This window comes from Eleutherodactylus coqui, chromosome 12, assembly GCF_035609145.1.
Source record: "Eleutherodactylus coqui strain aEleCoq1 chromosome 12, aEleCoq1.hap1, whole genome shotgun sequence".
NCBI classification, from domain to species: Eukaryota; Metazoa; Chordata; class Amphibia; order Anura; family Eleutherodactylidae; genus Eleutherodactylus; species Eleutherodactylus coqui.
The window spans coordinates 20,336,813-20,358,317 of record NC_089848.1 but is presented as its reverse complement, the minus strand read 5'-3'; the positions used below and the strand labels follow the sequence as shown (position 1 = coordinate 20,358,317).

General features: G+C 46.0%; 1 protein-coding gene across 5 annotated transcripts in view; it reads left to right on the top strand.

The window, feature by feature from the left end:
* TPK1 (thiamin pyrophosphokinase 1) overlaps positions 1-21,505 on the top strand; it is a 585,523-nt gene that overhangs the window by 256,381 nt on the left and 307,637 nt on the right. For 4 of the 5 annotated variants that reach the window (XM_066585416.1, XM_066585413.1, XM_066585417.1 and 1 more), the window contains exon 7: positions 12,665-12,811. The exons of the other annotated variant lie outside the window; for it this stretch is intronic. In XM_066585416.1, the coding sequence (XP_066441513.1) occupies positions 12,665-12,811 (147 nt within the window). The remainder of the gene's footprint in view (positions 1-12,664; positions 12,812-21,505) is intronic. 5 annotated transcript variants of the gene reach the window in all.

Below are 21,505 nucleotides of genomic sequence, written 5' to 3'. Positions count from 1 at the left end.
AATAGGGCCGGGGATAAAGGACATCCCTGTCGGGTGCCTCTGGCCAATTGGAATTCGGTTGATGGGATACCGTTTACAATTACATTTGCAATCGAGGATTTATATATAGTTTTAACCCATTGTTGGAATTTAGGTCCAAATCCAAAGCGAACCAGACAGGCCTCCAGGAAGGCCCACTCTAGCGAGTCTAAGGCTTTTGCCATGTCGAGTGAGACCAAAGCCCAGGGCATATTGTATTTCTTGCCTAGTTGGATAGCTGTTTGGACTCTGCGAATATTTATTGTCGTAGATTTCCCTGGCATGAAACCCGTCTGGTCCGGATGAATAATGGACAGAATTACCTGGTTTAATCTGGTAGCTAGGATTTTGGTTAGAATCTTGTAGTCTGCGTTTACCAGTGAAATTGGGTGATAGGAGCTGCAGTCTATAGAATCTTTCCCGGGTTTTAGTATTACTACTATGGCGGCTTTGTAGAATGAAGGCGGCAGTGTTTTGTCTATTTGGGCTTGATTAAGTGTCTCAAGTAGTAATGGAGTTAGTTGCTCGCTATATTTACGGTATGTCTTAATTGGGAGGCCATCAGGACCGGGTGATTTTGTTAAGAGCCATGTCTTGTACTGTTTGTTGAATCTCCTCCAGGGTGATTGGAGCTTCCAAGAGCTCGACCTCTTCTGCAGAGAGGGTTGGAAAATTTAGGTCGCTCAAGTAGCTTAGGATATCTGTCAGTGTTCTGAGAGGATGAACTGTAGAGACTAGTATAGAAATCTCTAAAGCAGTTTGTGATAGATGGGGCATCAGTCAGCTCCACACCGCTCTGATTTTTGATCTTAAGGACCGTGTTAGTGTTATTTTCACGTCTGATAAGGTTTGCAAGCAGGTGGCTGGACTGATTCCCTAGTTCGAAATAGTGTTGTTTAGTAAAGAATAGTTTACGTTTGGCTTTAGCATGTATTTGATGTTTGTGAAGGCGAAATAGGCTGAGCCAGGCTATTTTATTGGCGTCTGGGATGTCGACTTTTTAATGTATGAGATGGCTGATTTGAGACACCCTCTGATGTAAGCCTTGAGAGTGTCCCATTTCAGGGCGGGGTGGGTATTATCATTGTGGGCATCTAAGAATAGGGAAATATGGAAAGGTGTTTGATCTTCTGGTCCGATTAGTTTCAGCCAGAATGGGTGGAGCTTCCAGGTGGGGACTATGTTTTGTTGAGGGAATTTTAAGGTTAGTAGCACAGGTCTATGGTCTGATATGCCTCGCAGACAGTGCGTTATGTTGGATAGAAATATTGCCAGCTCTTCGGAGCTAAGTATGTAATCGATCCTTGCCAGCGCATTATGTCCCGGGGAGTGACAAGTAAATTCTCGCGTGCTGGGGTGTCGGAATCGCCAAAGGTCAATCCAGCCAACACTTTCAATTAACTGTTTCAGGGAAGAAGCTGAAGTGGGGGCCGCGTAGGGGGGTGTCTGGAATCTGTCTTCGGTAGGGTCCATTACCATATTGAAATCGCCTAAGCAGATCACCCCTGCCGAGGGGTATTGATGTGCATATGTTATAGCGGTTTGTAAAAGATGGAGGTTGTGGTGGGGTGGATTGTAAATAGATAGGATAACATAAGGTTTGGAGTCTATTTCGGCATATATGAATATGGACCTTCCTTCGGGATCCCTGCGGACATTAATGGGGTTCCAAAGTAGCGACCTGTGAATAAGCACAGAGACGCCCCTGGAGGAGGAGGTGTGGAAAGAATGGGCTGTCCACTGCACCCATGGCTTCGTGAGAGTGTCAGCCTTATCTTTGATGAGATGGGTTTCCTGCAAACTTATAATATGTGGGTTGATTTGCCTGATATATGAAAAGACTGATCTCCGTTTGAGTGCGGTACCGAGACCCCGGACATTCCAGCTAAGACGTTTTAGGGCCATTACTGGTTATGCAAATATGTAGTTTAAATAATATGTCTCTATCCTTGGGGTGGGAGGGGGGGGAGGGGTTGTGTCAGTGCAGACTTATTGGAAATATTATTACAGAACAGATTGCAACGATTAAAACATTTAACCTTTGACATCTTGCTTAAATTTCAGTGTAGATGTCAAAACAACAAATTGAGAACTAAAAAACGGTTTAGCTACTGTCTATCAAGAAGTAGCAGATGTTATACTGTTGGGGGGGAATATCCCGTTGGCCTATTGAGGGCTATGGACATCCGTCAAGTCCCCATAGCGATTTAGAGGTGTCACGTTCTTGCGTTTCACCGTCCATAGGTCAAAGGGGTATCGGTCACACGAATTATGACTAGGTTTAAAGTCCTGCCATAAAAATAGTGGGATCAATCGCCCTTCGGTGGCTCCGGGTGCATATCCAGCCACTCCAGGGCCTCAGTGGGAGATTGGAGGAAGGTCACCTTTCCCTGGGCTACGATACGCAGGCGAGCTGGATATGCCATTGAATAGGGGATGTTTCTCTCCTTGAATCTCCTCTTTGCTTCTATGAAGGTGGCTCTTTGTTTTTGTAGTTCGGCAGAGAAGTCCGGAAATATGGATATTGTTGCGTTGTTGTATTTTAGTAGGCCCTTTAGCCTAGCCTGACGGAGCGTGGCATCTCGGTCTCTACAATTCAAGATCCTTGCTAGGAATGGGCGTGGGGGGGCTCCTGGCTGTGGCGGTTTTGTTGGGACCCGGTGGGCTCTCTCCACTACAAAGTGAGCGGAGAAAGCGTCATCGCCCAATAGTGATTTCAGCCAGGTTTCGGCAAATGTTTCTGGGTGGGAGCCTTCTGATTTCTCGGGCAGGCCTATTATGCGCAGGTTGTTACGGCGTGATCGGTTTTCCAGATCATCTGTTTTGGACTGGCAAAATTCTGTTACTCGTATGGCTTTTTTAACCGCTGCAGTAAGTGGGCGTAAGGAGTCTTCTGCATTGGAGATGCGGCCCTCCATCTCCTGCATTCTGCCACGCATGTTCTGTAGGTCTTGTCTTAGCAAGGAGATGTCAGATTTTATCTCTTCTATCTTGTTGGTAAGAGAGGATTTACAGTCGTTAATAGCTTCTAAGAGTTGTCGCATGGTCGGTTCCGGGGGTTGTCCAGTTTCGTCCCCGGGTTCTCTCATCTGGGAAGGTCGCACCACTCGCGGGGTGTGGTCGGGTTTCAGTTCGGGCGAACTCTTTTAGCTTTTCCACGGCTGAGCCGCTTTTAGCGAGTGTGCTCATTGCGAGAAGCGTTAGGTTAATATAGTAATTTGTAGAGATAACTGACTTTTCTTCGTCTTCCCTCGCCAGAGGGTTTAGGTATTATTGGCTATAAAGTCTTTGTAGTTATGCGGTTACGGTAACTGTTAGGGAGAGTAGAGGTCTGCGCCTTTTCCCGCCTGCTGCGGTGTGTTATAAACGGTATCAAAACTATTGTTTGTGGGAGAAAGGCCAGATATCAAGTCTAGCAGTTTGATGCGACTCTTACAATATTTAGGTGTTGTTAGCTATAGGGTCCTTATAATTATGCGGTTACAATGATTGTTAGGGAATAGAGGGTCCGCAGCTTAGATTGCTGTTGTAGAGGATTTATCCAGCTCTTGGATTGGTCGTGATGAAGAGGCGGGGGGGGGGTGGACGCTGGGCCCGCGTGGCAACACTGCCTGCTGAGGGTAATATACCTCCGTTCCAGCACTCCAGGAACGCAGTTTAAGATACAGAGAGCGCCTTAGTTTCCTATGGGGCCAGCCACTTGTTAATCAGAGGATTCCCGTGTGGGATTGTGTGCTGGGACAGTCCGTCTCCTGCTTCCCCTCCAGAGTACTGTTGTATGACAATATGGGCAATAAGGGGTGCTTCCTCAGGGGTGAGGAGGATTATGTTGTTATGGGCTGTTTGCCCGGGTTAAAGTTCCAGGGGACTGTGTCGCTGGACAGATGTGTTGTCCCTCCGCCTCTATCAGTTACTTACAGTTTTTGCAGCCGGCTCCGCAGGGCCGGGGCTGAAAGGTAAATTTTCTTCCCATTCAGGGTCCTCCGGGACGCCGAGCACCGCAGTCTGGCTGCTGTATAGTGGGCTAGGAACAGGCAGCGGCCAGTGCGGTCGGGTGATCGTGGTTTTAGCCGGGGTCTGCGTCTGTGCTCCCACAATGGAGCGGGGTGGTGGAGCTCCCAGCGGCTGCCTTGGCTTGGAGTGACAGTCGGCTCTCCACGGGGCGTCTGGCGCCTCAGGCAAGTGGCGGCAGGAGGTTGCGGAGCGGTGAGGATTGGCTCCGACAGCCGGGAGATGAGTGGCGTCCCTCGCCCAGGAGAGGATTAGATGCTCACCGGGGACAGAGGACCACCAGGCAGGCAGAGTGCGAGCGGCCGAACAACCGCGGCTCCGTCCGGGACCCCGCGGCAGGTATTTCCCGCTGAGGATAGGAGGGTGAGTCTCTCAGCCCGTGGATTCGGATCCAGCTCTGCCCGTCGCGGGTGCGGGGCGCCGCTGGCAAGCGGCGGCAGCGAGTTTTGAGGCAGCGGGACGGCCGGGGCGACAGGTGAGTCACGATCTCTGCAAGATGGTGCGGCGGCGGCTCGGCTCCGCAAACAGGGGAGTGAGCCGCCAACAAGCTGAAGTCCGGCTCAGGGGGTCCTCCTCCGTTCGGAGCGTGTCCGGTTGGCGGCGACGAGGGGGAGCAGCGGATTAGCCCTGGTGAAGTTACCGGGTAGTCCCCACGTCCCCGGGGGGACCTCGCCGGGCAAGCCACGTCTGGGTGGAGAAGGACGGCGAGCGTGAGCCTCGATCCGGCCTGCCGGCAGGGGGTCAGAGAGGTCGGCGCCAGACAGAGAGCGGGAAGGCCACAGGGCGTTGGCGCCGTTCTTCCTCTGTTGCCGCCCGCGGTCTTGTTATTGGTGCCAGGAGGCTGTGATTGCTTCTGGCTGCGGTCCGGGACTTCCCTCAGGGTCTATGGGTCCATAAGTGATGTTCTGGACATTAAAAGTCTGGTAAGGCCAGGATTTTATTCGGATTTTGGGTTTTCCCCTTGGGAGCTCTCCTCACTTGCGACTCTCGATGTTGGTCGCTAGCCACGCCCCCCAATATTGACTGTTTTTAATAATCTAATGAAGAACCGGGTTAATCACTCATTGCAATATCCTCTTTTTATTAGAAGTGTTGCACCTTTTAGTTTATGACTATATACTTTTCAGCCGTCAGAGATGTTTATTAGTTTGTTATTCCCATATCCTTATTCAGAACAAATGCTGGTCAAGTGTGCATTTGTATAGGCGGTCAGGAGGGGTAGCTGTTTGACAACAACTATGTGAAGTTTATGGCCACTTTAAAGGGATCATTTCAGAATCTGTCTTTTTTTTCGAACTAGCAAAGACCTCAGTTATTGGACACATGCACCTGATGCTTACATCAAGTTATTTACCCCTTTCCATGTGCTTGTAATGCCAGTCCAGCATTTGTGCACCCTCCTCCGCGTTACATTTAGGGTGGTCCTTCTTCTTATACTACATGACCAATGGGAAACTACATTTCCCAGCTGCAAACATTCTCTGCACTCTGCTTCCTATCCCTAAGCCGACTGCACAAAACAAAATTACATTCCTTCAATGTTCAAGTCTTGCATTAGTGAGGAGCTGTTCTTACTGGCAGAATTGGGCTCTACAACCATAGAGACAAGACAGAGGTTACAGAGAGCCGTCATCAGTAAATGCAACTACTGGGTAAAGCCATGACTTTGAAATTTGACATGTTATTCTGTAGTAGATTTTCTCTCAAAGTGCACCATTGGTGGTCTCAGTGCATGGTATATAATGAGCTTGCTTGGCTTTAACTACGACAGATAGACGAGCGTTGCTTATTTGTCAGCTGTGAGCAGTGCAGAGAAGCCTAGATGACTATTTCACGCATGCTCGCCCAGACTAGAAGGCAAGGATACCTTTGGCAAACAGTGAAAGAGAGCTGCAGCATAGCAGCGAGTGGGACACATACTTGCGAATGCTCAACCATAGCAAGAAGAACTACTGCAGTTCATCTCCAGTAACAATGACTGGTAAATTCGGGATAGGAAAGGACAATTCCACAACCGTTCATTTTTAATAACTACCTGTATTGGCTTAACTTATTATTTTCCTACATAGCAACCACTGAGCCACCATTGAGATCTTAGTAATAGCCCTCTAAGTTGAATTCATGACTCCAGTCTCGGCTAACGCCAACCATCACTTTTTATCTACAATGAGTATAGTCCACTCGGTGGATTGATTTTTTTCGATGACCATACTCTTTTCTACATAGTAGTACATAGTTCACTGTTCTTCTCTATTCAGATTCATTATCTGTTAAAATAATGACCTTCGTCGGCAAACGTCTACATTTTGTATCACTGATCTGAAATGATTAGAAAGAGCTACTCGACAAGTATGCGGGGTTCCTTTTCATTTAAACATCTGAACTTGCATGACAACTTGTCTTTCCTCTTTGTCCCATTAAGAAACATGACCATTATTTCTTCTGAGGAATTGCAGGTTATCATTTAGTTGCAATTCATTAGTCATGTATTGAAATTCATCACGACTTAACACTGGGGATCCCTACAGGATATTTCACACTGGCTGTCAGGTAGCCGGCACAGTCTTTGTTTTTTATTTTGCACTGTTATTGCAAGGAAAGGACATAAAGCTTCGCAGTTTTATTCTCCAACCGCTCGTTGTACTTTTCTGCTTTCGCTGGGGTTATATTTTACCAGCTTATTAAAATCTACTTTACTATTATTGCTTTTGTCAGATCATTTGTTTTTAGCTGGATCTGATTAACTTTCTTTTCTCCTCTTCCGCTTTGGAAACGGCCCCTTTTCTTTGCTTTAAAAGCATTAAACTGGTAGACCACAGAAATTCATTGTTCGGCGCCGGTCATGAAGTGCTTTAATCCCTTTTTGAAGCCCTTTTAGTTTTCGTACTTTGTCTATGAGCTGTCGGTAGACTCTGCATCATGGCTCTACTGCAACGTGAATTTATTAGGCTAACAAAAGGCCACATTTACTGTCTTTTTATTTAATATGTAACTGTGGCTGAAATCATATGAATCATTAGAGGTAGATTTAGGAGTCTGAGACTTTGTTGCTCTTGTGTTATGCAGTCACAATTCATCTGCGGTGAGCTCTGCCAGCTTTTCTACATGGGGTTCTCAGTGACAGTCTGAGTATTTACGAAAGTATTACTTTGGAATGAAATAAATGTGCTTTTGATAGATTTTTGGATTATTGGGTTTTACTAAAACTAACTTCTAAAAATGTGTTTATGCACTTGGAGAATGGTGTGGGCTTTGGGTTGCAGAGAGTGAGAATTGCCGATGACAATGCCCTGGTTAATCTATAGAAATAGTGATAAACCTATATTTTACTAATTTAACTAATAACCTGGATAGAGACATGCGCTCTTGTGAACTGATGCTTACCTTATTAATATTCAGAACAGTATTGGGCAAATGTAGTAAGACTGTCTAAGGCACACATTGACCACCTCCATTTATGTAGACCACTGGCCATGCATAAAACCCAAGAGGAATTCTACTCAACCAGCCTGCAGCAGTGGTCCAGTGGCGGCGGTGCATTCTGTGACCACTGCCCACCCCCAGTGTCTGCATGTGCTGTCCTGTACGCAGCACAGATGCACAGTTTACAGATCAGTGGCTATCTACGCCACTGAAACGGTCCTTCAAGCTGGGTAAGTGGAATGCCTGTAAGGGATGCTGCCCGGCCAGAGGCCAATAAGGGTTCGCTATCACTACTTGGGCTACTATGGGGTGCCTATTACTGCTGGGGCCAATAAGGGTTTTCTCTTACTACTGGGACTACTATGGGAACCCTATTGCTGCTGGGGCCAATATAGGGGGCACTATTACTACTGGAGCCACTACGTTGGGTGCTATTACTATTGGGGCCACTATGGGGGTCATATACAGGGGCCATTAGGGGAGGACACTGTTACAACTGGGGACACTATCTGGGTCACTTACTACTCTGGCCACTATGGTGGGCACTATTAGGGATCATACAAATGAGAGAAAGCACATTTTGATTGGGCAAATACGTTATTGCGTAACAGAAAATTGCTTATGCCCACATTTCTCAGCTGCTCCTGCGTGTTTTTATGTGTGCAAATACACTGCATGTTTGCGCACGCAAAAAAGACAGGCCCATTAAAATAGGTCATGCTAAGTATTGTTTCACGCAACTGCACATCGTGTGAATACACTCATGTGAATGAAGCCAATTAAATCAATGGGTTCTATTCACTGCTTATTAGGCCTCTCTCACACAGGTGCTTTTTACTACGATAAACGCAGCTTTTTGAATGCCGCAGTATAACGCTCACAGTGAAATCAATGGAACCTCTCAGATATGCTTTCTATCGCAGCGCTGGCTGGCGCTTTCCAGCACCACAATTTTCAAGCGCTGTCTGCTCTGTCTCGGGCCTTTTAGTGCACCTCAGCAACCATCACAATAATGGGGTGGGCTAAAATGCACTGTCGGCCGCAGGGAGCTGCAGACGAAAACTAAAGTAAAATTGCGGCACTTTGCCGCATTCATTTCTGAGAGGACCCTCGCACGCGCACAAACTGCATGTGTTATAGGCTGCACAGATACGCTCATGTGAACGGGCCCTTACTATAGAATTACAATAGGCCCTTTGAAAACAACTATAAGGCTTCTGTGGCCCTCGGTGACAGTGGGTTTGACACTCCCGGTCCGAGGTGTCGTCTGGGTTTAGATTTTGTTTCGTTCTGGGTTTTGGTAACTAATTTTGAATATGGTTAAACTATTTTGAATGTTAACCATCTGGTGATCAGCGGTTAGGGTGCCGATCATTCATTCACTCCCCCTACAGTAATACTGCATCCATGTAATACATGGTAAGGCCAAGTCCTCCAGGCCAAGAGCCACTCAGGCTCATAGAAGAGGGGTCCCAGACTACGGACCCCACTCTACGATGTTCACATGCCCTAATAAGGTATGTGGAAATGGCAAAGGGAAGCCATTACTGACACATTATAATGTAACCAGGAGCAAGAAGTCATTCCGAAAAATGCTGAAAGTGATCCAATGTTGGAGAATGCGGTGACCTTTACTTTCTATATACTTTAGTTATATGTTAATTTAAAAATTCCCAAAAGAACTAAGAACTAATTAAGCAAGAACTAAATGGATGAATAATTAAATCCCCAATACATATTCACATTAAAGTAATTTGTAGACGCCATCTTATTGAACTTTGGGGACAGGTTGCTCTTTTGCAGTTAAATGTGTTTAATCGAAAATAACGTACCTATTTGTATTAAACAATGATCCCCGGGGGACAGTGAGGAAGACTAAATGCAGAGGAACAGTGAAAAAGTAACATGATGGAGAAATCTAGGTGTTCAGCTTTGATTTGGCAACGAAAACAAAAAATGAAGCTCCTCCCATTACCCCTATTTCTTTTAAAACTCCCCTTTTTCCCCCAGTTTAAAAAAAATCATAACATTTTGTGCCATATACAACTTTTCTATCGCTTGTTATTCAATTTTTTGCTTGGAGACAGGTTAATGCCAGAGACATCCTGCTACAATAGGCTGGTTCTGTGTGATTATCGGTCTCCTCCTGATTAGCCGAGTACAGCGGTATAACTCGTAGCTCCTGGGCTGCGATGCAAGATCGGTAACAGATCTCCCACCGCTGGTAGTTAGGGGGAATATATAAATGTATACGTGTCCACACATGTACTGTATGCAAAGAATATACAACTTTTATTGTAATACCAGACAAAGATTAAAAGCACTTAAAGGGCCGCTCCGGTGAAATGTTTTTCATTCATTATGTAGCTAGCCCCCCGGTATATGGAAGATAGTTCGTATTCCCTCAGTTAGTTATTCTTTTGTATCTGAAACTCCTGGCCTCTTATTTTCTCAGATGATCATGTGATCTCTGGTCAGCGCAGATTTAGGCCCAATGCACACGGGCGTATTTGCATTGCGGAATCTGGAGCGGGCATCTGCCTCCGGATTCCACAGCAATTACTGCACATAAAAATGCTATTGAAAATCACTTTTCCATGTCGTTAAGTGGAAATCAATTGTGATTTTCTGCTCATGGACGGAAAATCACAGCATGTTCTATTTCATCACAAATTTCTGCAGACAGCTTCCAAGAAGTCAGCTATGGACGGGTCGCTGAATCCGCGTTATCATCTAGCGACAGTGCTGCATAATCTGTAGTGCGCATGTGCACCAGCGCGCCGGCCGGCACATCCACAGCACAGATTATAAGGATGCAGACAGGTACGCAGGGGTCACTGGCCCAGCACAGGGTTGGATTCCGCAGTGGGATCCCAAATACGGAATCTGACCCAGCCTTGTGGAGGGGGCCTTATGTTATTCGAAAAAGGAAAACATTGGATGTGTGCGGTTCAGCCACATTCAGGAGACATTGTAAACGGACAGGACATGGGCAGCAAAGCCTTGTACAAGCAGTGAAGGTATAACACACATCGTCTGCCTTCACTCACTGGGTCTCACAGGCCATTGGAACATCCATTAGCACCAGATCCATCCGTAGGGAATCACAGGCAAAGGGTCCAGCATCACAGTTAGGCTGCCTGCAGACAGGCAGAAATTCGGCGTCGGGATTTCCCGCGGAATTTCTGCCCCTGGAAGCTGCCATAGGATTGCGTTAACAAGCGCAATCCTATGTAGACGGCCGCCATTTGGCCACACGAAATCTCAAACAAATCGTGGCACGCTCGCGAGCCCCGCACAGAAACCTCACTCACTGGCCGCCGGCTCCGCTCTGCGCATGCGCCGGCTGCCCGGCAGCCGGCACATGAAAAAGCCGGGGCCGCGGGAGCAGGTATGTGCCACGCTGCTCTCTGCAGGCGCTCAAGTCGGGTCCCGCTGCGAGAATTCTCGCAGCTGGATTCGACCCAGCTTTCTGCAGGCGGCCTTAGGCTTTCTCCGCAGAATTTCCGCCCCTGGACGCCTGCATAGGATTGCATTACAGCACGCAATCCTATGCAGACAGCCGCGGTTTGTCTGCGCGAAATCACGCGCAGCAAACAAACCACGGCATGCTCTAATTCTGTGCTGGGCTCATAGAGCCCCTCACAGAAACATCACTCACCGTCCGCCGGCTCCGCTCTCGCAGCCGAATCTGACCCGGTCGTCTGCAGGCGGCCTTACTGTTTCATATGTGCTAATAGTAAGCAAATGCTGGCCGGTAAATATAGCAAAAATAGATAATAACATCAAGAATATCTCAAAAGCTAGAGCTCATAAAATGGAATGGATAGTATTTTCAGAATCAGCAGCACAAAAATACCTAGAATAAGGTCTAAAATTCCCGGCACCATGAAGAAAATGTTTTTTTTGTTCCCCAGTGTAATTGTTCAGTGTAAGGGCAGCCAACGATCAAATGATGGAAGATAATTAGTTCGCTTATCATTCATCATTTAATTCATGCAAGCATGAAAATCATTGTTGGCTCGTCCACCAGTTGTTCAGTCGTTCTCAGAATGTGTGAGCGAACCTGCTGCTGAAACTCTTATAGCTCCAATAATAATCTGAATGAACGACAGGCGGGAGCTGCCTGTGATTGGCTGAGGTGCGCAGCCAATCACAAGCAGCTCTTACAGTAGGCGGGGAATTTAAATCCCTGCCTGCTCAAAGAACCGCATTGCAGAGCCAGGGACAGTGCAGAGAGTATGCGGCTGAGCCCCGGCAGCTGAAGAAAGGTGAGTATGTTTTTGTTTTTTTACACTACTTTGCCTTGTTTTTCAGGAAGGGGCTTGTATTTAAAGCCCTTCCCTGAAAAACAATTACGGGGTGTCAGCAGCAGGATCCTCTACCGCAGCTGTCATCTCTGACAGCTGCATCAGGGAATTCATTATTCCCCGTGGGGATTTAGAATTCCTTTGCCGCACCTGTCACTGATGTGACAGGTGCAGCAGGGAATTCTTTATTTATGCGGCAGATGTGTTCTTCATCCCCGTGGGGGACACGGCAGCGGTGGACAGGTAAGTATATATATATATATATATATATATATATATATTTTTTTTTTTTTTTTTTTTTTACACTAAAATGGTTGTTTTTCAGGTAAGAACTTATATTTATATCTCTTCTCTGAACAATTTGGGGGTCCTGGCAGACCATTGCCTTCAATGGAGCCACTGGTAGCAGCCGCGGCTCGATTGAAGGCAATGCGCGGACATTCATACATGCGTGTTTTTGCACATACAGGGGTGCGCACATATGTACGCACACGCTTGTGTGAAACCACCCTAAGTCCGGAAGAGGCAGATCATTCTACTGTGGATCTTGCCAAAAACCTGCGGCAAATCTGCAGCCAAATCAGTAGGTGTTACATGTAGATTTTGTTACAAATTTGGCAGCAAACTTCATTGCACTCCAAAGGTATGTGGCGTGTCTGCACAATAATGAACATACTGCAGAATTGAACATTTATAGCATGTTTAGCAAGCTCTGATTATCATGCAGATTTCTTCTGCTACATGAGGATGGGGGTATTATTCTGCTAATATGCAGCAAGTCTCCCATGCCTGGACTTACTGTTTGGTTTTCACTAGTTGGGGGCATTTTGAGGTATATAGCATTATTTCACATTTATGATTCTTTTCTGTTGCTCTTAAATGATTTCTCTTTGCTTCTTGAGGTCGATGTCGTTGTGGCGTTGGGTGGACTTGGGGGACGTTTTGACCAAATTATGGCTTCCGTGGAGACACTCTATCATGCTGTCAAAATCTCCTCGGTCCCAGTAATAGTGATGCAAGAATCATCTCTTATCTATCTCCTGCAGCCTGTAAGTACCACGCTGTCACTTGGCTGACAAATCATTGTTATAGACATTTTTGTCATATTGTAGGGTTTAATGATTTGTATATGACATTTGTGTTTTCCCCCCATCAGAGAAAACGTCATCCTGTCCATAAAGCACAAGTTGCTTTAGCCAGATTATATGTACAAGCTGAGAGCAGGAGATGATATGAAGGAGCTCTTCTAGAATAACTTCATGATTAACACTTAGAACTTTACTTGTGTGATGAAGGCAGCATGGAGCTTTGGGAGCACCTAATTATGTAGATCCAATATAGTGATGTTATACACTAACTTTCACCTGGTTTCCTCTTTCATGTAAATGATAGCTTTTAGTTTTTTTTGTTTTTTTCTGAAAAAAATATTAGTAAAGCTTCTGCACTGAAAATTGTTTACCATAGGTTCCAATGATTTAAAATTACAATATAGCCACTTCATTTCTTTAACCACTTAATGACGCGGCCCCCTTTTTTTTCCATTTTAATTTTTTTCTCCCCCTTTTAAAAAAAAAAAAAAAATCATAACTCCTTTATTTACGCATCAACGTCGCTGTATGAGGGCTTGTTTTTTGCGGGACGAGTATTTTTCAAATGTGCCATTTACTGTACTACATAATGTACTGAAAAACGTAAAAAAAATTCCAAGTGGAGTAAAATGAAAAAAACGATGTTCCGCCATATTTCCGTGCGTCTTGTTTCGACGGCGCACAAACTGCAACAAAAACAACATGATAACTTTATTCTATACGTCAGTACGATTCCTACGATGCCAAATTTGTATACATTTCTTTTACTGTACTATTTTTTTTTTTTTTCAAAGACATTAAAATTTTTTTCAATTTTCTGCTGCCATCTTCTGTGCGCTAAAACGTTTTTATTTTTCCTTTAGCATAGTTGTGCGAGGGCGCATTTTTTTGCTGGACGTCACTTTTTATTACACTTTTTCTTGGAGACGGGATGACCAAAAAAGTGCATTACTGGTGTGTTTTGTTTTTTTTCTCTGATGATGTTCACCATGCGGAGAAAATAATACATTACTTTGATAGAGCAGACTTTTATGGATGCATTGATGCCAAATATGTGTTTGGTATTATTATCTCGATTATTTTAATATAAATATGGCAAAACGTTTTTTATTAACTTTTATTGCCTCTTATTTTTTTTTATGAAACTTTTTGAAACTAATTTTTACATTTTTTTTAGGCCCCATAGGAGACATGAACTTGCGATGGTTTAATTGCTCCTGCAGTATGGTGTAATGCCTTAGCATTGCATTATACAGCGATCTGACAGGTCCGCAGAAGGCCCCCAGCTGCCATGACAACTGATGGCAACACGCGATCTCATCTCAGTGGGCAGTGCAGAAACCCCAAACATCATTCAGGGCATTTAAAGGGTTAACAGCCCCGTCTAGTGGCACTGCTTATTGGAGCTATTGCGGGCGGGTGTTGGCTGTAAGAAACAGCTGGCACCTGCATTGTATGGAACGTGATCGTCCCCTGATCCCCCTCCATACAAACCCCTAAACTCCAGTACATAAATGTATGTTCTGTAGCCTTAAGTGGTTGTCCGGTTGTAAACTATTGATGGCCTATCTTTAGCACAGGTCTTCTATAGTAGATCAGCAGGGTCTGCCAACTGGGGCACCCAATAATTACCTATTTACCTGGCCAGTTTGCTTGTCCACTGAGCTAATTTCTACAGATGGCAGACAGCCCCATTCTCACTGTAGTGGCCAAGCCTAGTATTACAGGCAAGCTTCCCATTTACTTCAATGGGAGCTTTGCTCATAATTCCAAGCAGTGAGAACGAAGCATTCTGCTTCCTGCATAAATTATTTCAGTGGACAAGCAAACTGGCTTGATGAGCAGCTGATTGGTAGGGGTCATCTGCGGTGGATCCCTGCTGATCTACTATTGATAGTTTATCCTGACAGTAGATCATCAATTGTTTACAAATGGACAACCCCTTTAATGACCACCAATACAGCCTCTTGTGGCGTCATAAGGCTCAGACTGGCCATTGGAGAATAGGTTAATCCTCTGGTGGGCCCTGAGCCCTCCACCTCCCATGCATGAGCGGCGTACCGCACAATACACTTACTGCATTACATACAGATAGGAAGCATCTCAAGCGTCCTATATGTCCATGTAATAAACTGGATCCTTTATCTTATTATATAGACAGTTCGGCTGGCCGAGCTGACATCTAGGTGCATTGGCAAACTGGACAGTATTTTCCCTTCTAGGCTCCACCTTCTTGACGATGCTGCAGAAACTCCCTTTACCAATCACCTGCAGCTTCTTACTGCTTCCTGTGGCCCAGCATATGAGTATGTATGCTTGGGCTCATGGAGCTGAGAAGGCCACTTGTCCAAGGCAAGAGCCGGCAGCGGGCTACTAAGGGGACCTCAGGACAGAACTAGTCGGAGGCAAGGGTCCAGCTGCAGACCACTATGTGCCCCCTCCCCTACTGGGTGAGTAAAATAAATTCATTTTAAAATCCCTGTTATCCTTTCACCCAACATGCCCCAAAAGCTGCACATTTTCACATTTTCAGCACCTGCTGTGAATTGTAGTTTTCCTGCAGATTGCATTTCACAAGTCACCTTGTTAAGCGTGCAGCTGCCCAACAACTTGCTGACCTGCAGTTTTACTAATTGATTGGTAACGGTTTGCTGTTCGCCGTCATTAAAAACTGCGCTATTTTGCAATTCTTTTCAGCCATGCGGTGGTTTTAATGCATGCGGAATGTGCTCTAAGAGATCTTGGCCACCAACTCCTGCCTGCCATTACTGCCTGCAATTACAGTGAAAACCGGTCACATGCAGACACAGACACCTTTTCATTGAAGTTAATGCGGAATGTGTCAGACAAGAATTTATAAATTTGCATTTAGCTGCATAGTTGCCCGCTAGAATGGATTTTACTAGTAGGCCCTATGTACCCCAGTCTGTACCCTGGCATTCATTAAGGGGTCTTATTCTATAGCACTATGTTTTATTAGCAACGCTGAATATGTTTTGCATGGGTAAGGGTGAAAAAGGTGGTTCATGGACCTTCGACTGTATGAAAGTGGGCCGCCCATCAGCTGAAGATTTACAATGATCTGCCACTTACTACATAGATACAGTAAGAGAGCTGAACTTGCTACATAGATACAGTAACAGAACCGAGCTTGCTACATAGATACTGTAACAGAACCAAGCTTACTTCATAGATACTGTAACAGAACCGAGCTTGCTACATGGATACTGTAACAGAATCAAGATTGCTACATGGATGCTGTAACAGAATCAAGATTGCTACATGGATGCTGTAACAGAACCGAGCTTGCTACATGGATGCTGTAACAGAACCGAGCTTGCTACATGGATGCTGTAACAGAACCGAGCTTGCTACATGGATACTGTAACAGAACCGAGCTTGCTACATGGATACTGTAACGCAACCGAGCTTGCTACATGGATACTGTAACACAACCGAGCTTGCTACGTGGATACTGTAACAGAACCGAGCTTGCTACGTGGATACTGTAACAGAACCGAGCTTGCTACGTGGATACTGTAACAGAACCGAGCTTGCTGCGTGGATGCTGTAACAGAACCGAGCTTGCTACGTGGATACTGTAACAGAACCGAGCTTGCTACGTGGATACTGTAACAGAACCGAGCTTGCTGCGTGGATGCTGTAACAGAACCGAGTTTGCTACATGGATGCTGTAACAGAACCGAGCTTGCTACATGGATGCTGTAACAGAACGAGCTTGCTACATGGATGCTGTAACAGAACCGAGCTTGCTACATGGATGCTGTAACAGAACCGAGCTTGCTACATGGATGCTGTAACAGAACCGAGCTTGCTACATGGATGCTGTAACAGAACCGAGCTTGCTACATGGATGCTGTAACAGAACCGAGCTTGCTACATGGATGCTGTAACAGAACCGAGCTTGCTACATGGATGCTGTAACAGAACCGAGCTTGCTACATGGATGCTGTAACAGAACCGAGCTTGCTACATGGATGCTGTAACAGAACCGAGCTTGCTACATGAATACTGTAACAGAACCAAGCTTGCTACATGAATACTGTAACAGAACTAAGCTTACTGCATAGATACTGTAATAGAACCAAGCTTGACATTTCCTGCACCGCAGGCAGGAGGGTGAAGCATCTATTATATAGGTCATCCTCCTAACCAAGTGAAGTGGCTCTACAGACAGCCCGATGCTAGGAGTGGGGCCTGTACTCATGATTTCGTTTAAGAGCTGCTACTCCCTTTGAGCAGCATGGTCTGTACAGAAGGGGAATAGTTATTAAAGACACATATAGTTTTTAAAGTTGGTGGTTAGTTTGAGGGGCCACTGACACCCCCAGGAGCCTGAAGCCCCAGATGACTGCCTAAACCACCTACATAGTAGTGAGCCACTGTACATGGGTATCCTGTACCGCTGCGCTCTTATGGACAGGACAGAAAAAACTTCCAATCTTCGTTGTTTAACTCTTTGAATATTCGGTCGAGTGACTACAGAATGGTCAAAGGGGATTCACACCCCGCCTATAATCAAGCCACAAGACTACTTTGTGATGTGGTTGGAGACTGGAAAACTCACCATGTTTAGTCATCCTTGGAGACATAGAAAGCATTCCAGAGCTTTATGTATGTTGAGGGTGTGGTCAAATGTACTGCAGTACCAAGTGGTGCGAATTATAACAGATTTCACCATTTGCATTGTTAAGGATGAAATTTGCAATGAAATCCACAATTGACATAACGCAGATATAAAGTCCACACACTGACACCTCTGCTGTGGATTCAACGGGGATCTTTTCCAGACTGTGTGGAAATCCTGTAGCATTTTCATTACATGTGGACATACCCTAAGTGTTGCCCTATTAGTCTGCACATAATGCATCCGTATACAATATATTATCAGCTTTAAATAAATCTGGAATCAGTTTAATAAAAGGTAATAAAGAATAAGAAAAAAATAAAAGGTCTGCGAAAGACACCGCAATAAAATAAGTGATACAATTTACACAATCATTTATATGTACCTCCACCGAGCAGCAAAAAATGCTGCGTCTCCTGCATAAAACGAGCTCTTATAGAGTCACACCAACTGCGAAATAATGAAGTTATGTCTGCTGCAATGCGGTGAGGCAAACAGTCATGGTAGTCTGTCATCAATGCCCAAACAGGTCCAGTCATTGTTGGGTTAACAGGTTTATCCGGTTGTGTGTCAATGATGGCGCATTCACATCAGCATTAGGGAGCTCCGTTGTCCTTCTCCATTCGAGGAGCAGCATGTAAACGGCACCCATTGGCCGAACGGTTGCATCATATGACAGCACCGAACAGTCCTGTTGACTTTAATTGGTCTATTTGATTTCTGGTTAGCAGTCCGGCATTTTGCCAGAATTTGCAGGATGAAGTGGCGCTGCTTGCTGCACTAGTTCATGAGACGTATGAGTGCCACAGCCGGTCGCCGTCTAACTTTGTCTGGTGATTAGCTGCAGTAATCACATGTCCCACGGCTGGAACGTTGTCACCGCTGCAGCAGTAGTGGGGGTTTGGGCATCGGCAGAATGGGGTCATCGGGGGATCAGTCATGATCATTACATCTGGGGTGTCAAAGTCATTTTCACCGTGAGCGACATCAGCTTTACGGCTGCCTTCAAAGGGCCGATTGTAATTGTATAGTGAGGGCTTTTTCATAAAAGCGTATCAGTGCCGTGTGTATCGCGTCCAAGTTTTGCATGCATAATACACATTAAATGGAACCTATTCATTTCAATGGGTTTATTCACATGACTGTATTTCGTTTTACGTGATGTGTGATTGCGTGAAAAATTACACAGCATGACATATTTTGGTGTGTATTATGCACCACAATAGGCCCTTGAAGTGAGTGGGCGAGTGAAAATACGCATTCTGTTTTGTGTGCATAAATAAGCAGTGTATTTGTGAACATAAAAACATCTCAGAATGGCCAAAAAGCACAAATATGTAATGTATTTGCATGACTAAAATCCGCTTACACTCATGTGAAATAGCCCTGATAGTGACTCCCATAGTGGCCGTAGTAGTAACAGTGACTCTCATAGTGACCGTAGTAGTAACAGTGACTCCCATAGTGGTCGTAGTAGTAACAGTGACTCCCATAGTGGTCGTAGTAGTAACAGTGACTCCCATAGTGGTCGTAGTAGTAACAGTGACTCCCATATTGGCTGCAGTAGTAACAGCGACTCCCATAGTGGCTGCAATAGTAACAGTGACTCCCATAGTTGCTGCAGTATTAACAGTGACTCCTATAGTGGCTGCAGTATTAACAGTGACTCCTATAGTGGCTGCAGTAGTAACAGTGACTCCCATAGTGGCCACAGTAGTGACAATGCCCCCTATAGTTGCCGCAGTAGTAACAGTGACCCACATATTGGCCACAGTAGTAACAGTAACTCCCATAATCGCCATAGTAGTAACAGTACCCCCATAGTGGCCATAGTAGTAACAGTGATCCCCATAGTGGCCATAGTAGTAACAGTGACCCCCATAGTGGTTGCAGTAGTGACAATGACCCCCATAGTGGCTGCAGTAGTGACAATGACCCCCATAGTGGCTGCAGTAGTGACAATGACTCTCATAGTGACCGTAGTAGTAACAGTGACTCTCATAGTGACCGTAGTAGTAACAGCGACTCCCATAGTGGCCGTAGTAGTAACAGCGACTCCCATAGTGGCTGCAGTAGTAACAGCGATTCCCATAGTGGCTGCAGTAGTAACAGCGACTCCCATAGTGGCTGCAGTAGTAACAGTGACTCCCATAGTGGCTGCAGTAGTAACAGTGACTCCCATAGTTGCTGCAGTATTAACAGTGAATCCTATAGTGGCTGCAGTATTAACAGTGACACCTATAGTGGCTGCAGTAGTAACAGTGACTCCCATAGTAGCCGCAGTAGTGACAATGCCCCCTATAGTTGCCGCAGTAGTAACAGTGACCCCCATAGTGGCCGCAGCCTTAATAGTGACCCCTATAGTGGCCGCAGCCGTAATAGTGACCCTCATAGAGGCTGCAGCCGTAATAGTGACCCCCATAGTGGCTGCAGCCGTAATAGTGACCCCCATAGTGGCTGCAGCCTTAATAGTGACTCCTATAGTGGCTGCAGTAGTAACAGTGACTCCCATAGTGGCCACAGTAGTGACAATGCCCCCTATAGTTGCCGCAGTAGTAACAGTGACCCACATATTGGCCACAGTAGTAACAGTAACTCCCATAATCGCCATAGTAGTAACAGTACCCCCATAGTGGCCATAGTAGTAACAGTGATCCCCATAGTGGCCATAGTAGTAACAGTGACCCCCATAGTGGTTGCAGTAGTGACAATGACCCCCATAGTGGCTGCAGTAGTGACAATGACCCCCATAGTGGCTGCAGTAGTGACAATGACCCCCATAGTGGCTGCAGTAGTGACAATGACTCTCATAGTGACCGTAGTAGTAACAGTGACTCCCATAGTGGCCGTAGTAGTAACAGCGACTCCCATAGTGGCTGCAGTAGTAACAGCGACTCCCATAGTGGCTGCAGTAGTAACAGCGACTCCCATAGTGGCTGCAGTAGTAACAGCGACTCCCATAGTGGCTGCAGTAGTAACAGTGACTCCCATAGTGGCTGCAGTAGTAACAGTGACTCCCATAGTTGCTGCAGTATTAACAGTGAATCCTATAGTGGCTGCAGTATTAACAGTGACACCTATAGTGGCTGCAGTAGTAACAGTGACTCCCATAGTAGCCGCAGTAGTGACAATGCCCCCTATAGTTGCCGCAGTAGTAACAGTGACCCCCATAGTGGCCGCAGCCTTAATAGTGGCCCCTATAGTGGCCGCAGCCGTAATAGTGACCCTCATAGAGGCTGCAGCCGTAATAGTGACCCCCATAGTGGCTGCAGCCGTAATAGTGACCCCCATAGTGGCTGCAGCCGTAATAGTGACCTCCATAGTGGCTGCAGCCGTAATAGTGACCCCCATAGTGGCTGCAGCCGTAATAGTGACCCCCATAGTGGCTGCAGCCGTAATAGTGACCACCATAGTGGCTGCAGCCGTAATAGTGACCCCCATAGTGGCTGCAGCCGTAATAGTGACCCCCATAGTGGCTGCAGCCGTAATAGTGACCCCCATAGTGGCTGCAGCCGTAATAGTGACCCCCATAGTGGCTGCAGCCTTAATAGTGACCCCCATAGTGGCCGCAGCCGTAATAGTGACCCCCATAGTGGCCGCAGCCGTAATAGTGACCCCCATAGTGGCTAAAGCAGTAATACTGACCCCATAGTGGCCACAGCCTTAATAGTGACCACATAGTGGCCGCAGCCTTAATAGTGACCACATAGTGGCCGCAGCCTTAATAGTGACCACATAGTGGCCGCAGCCTTAATAGTGACCACATAGTGGCCGCAGCCTTAATAGTGACCACATAGTGGCCGCAGCCTTAATAGTGACCACATAGTGGCCGCAGCCTTAATAGTGACCACATAGTGGCCGCAGCCTTAATAGTGACCACATAGTGGCCGCAGCCTTAATAGTGACCACATAGTGGCCGCAGCCTTAATAGTGACCACATAGTGGCCGCAGACTTAATAGTGACCACATAGTGGCCGCAGACTTAATAGTGACCACATAGTGGCCGC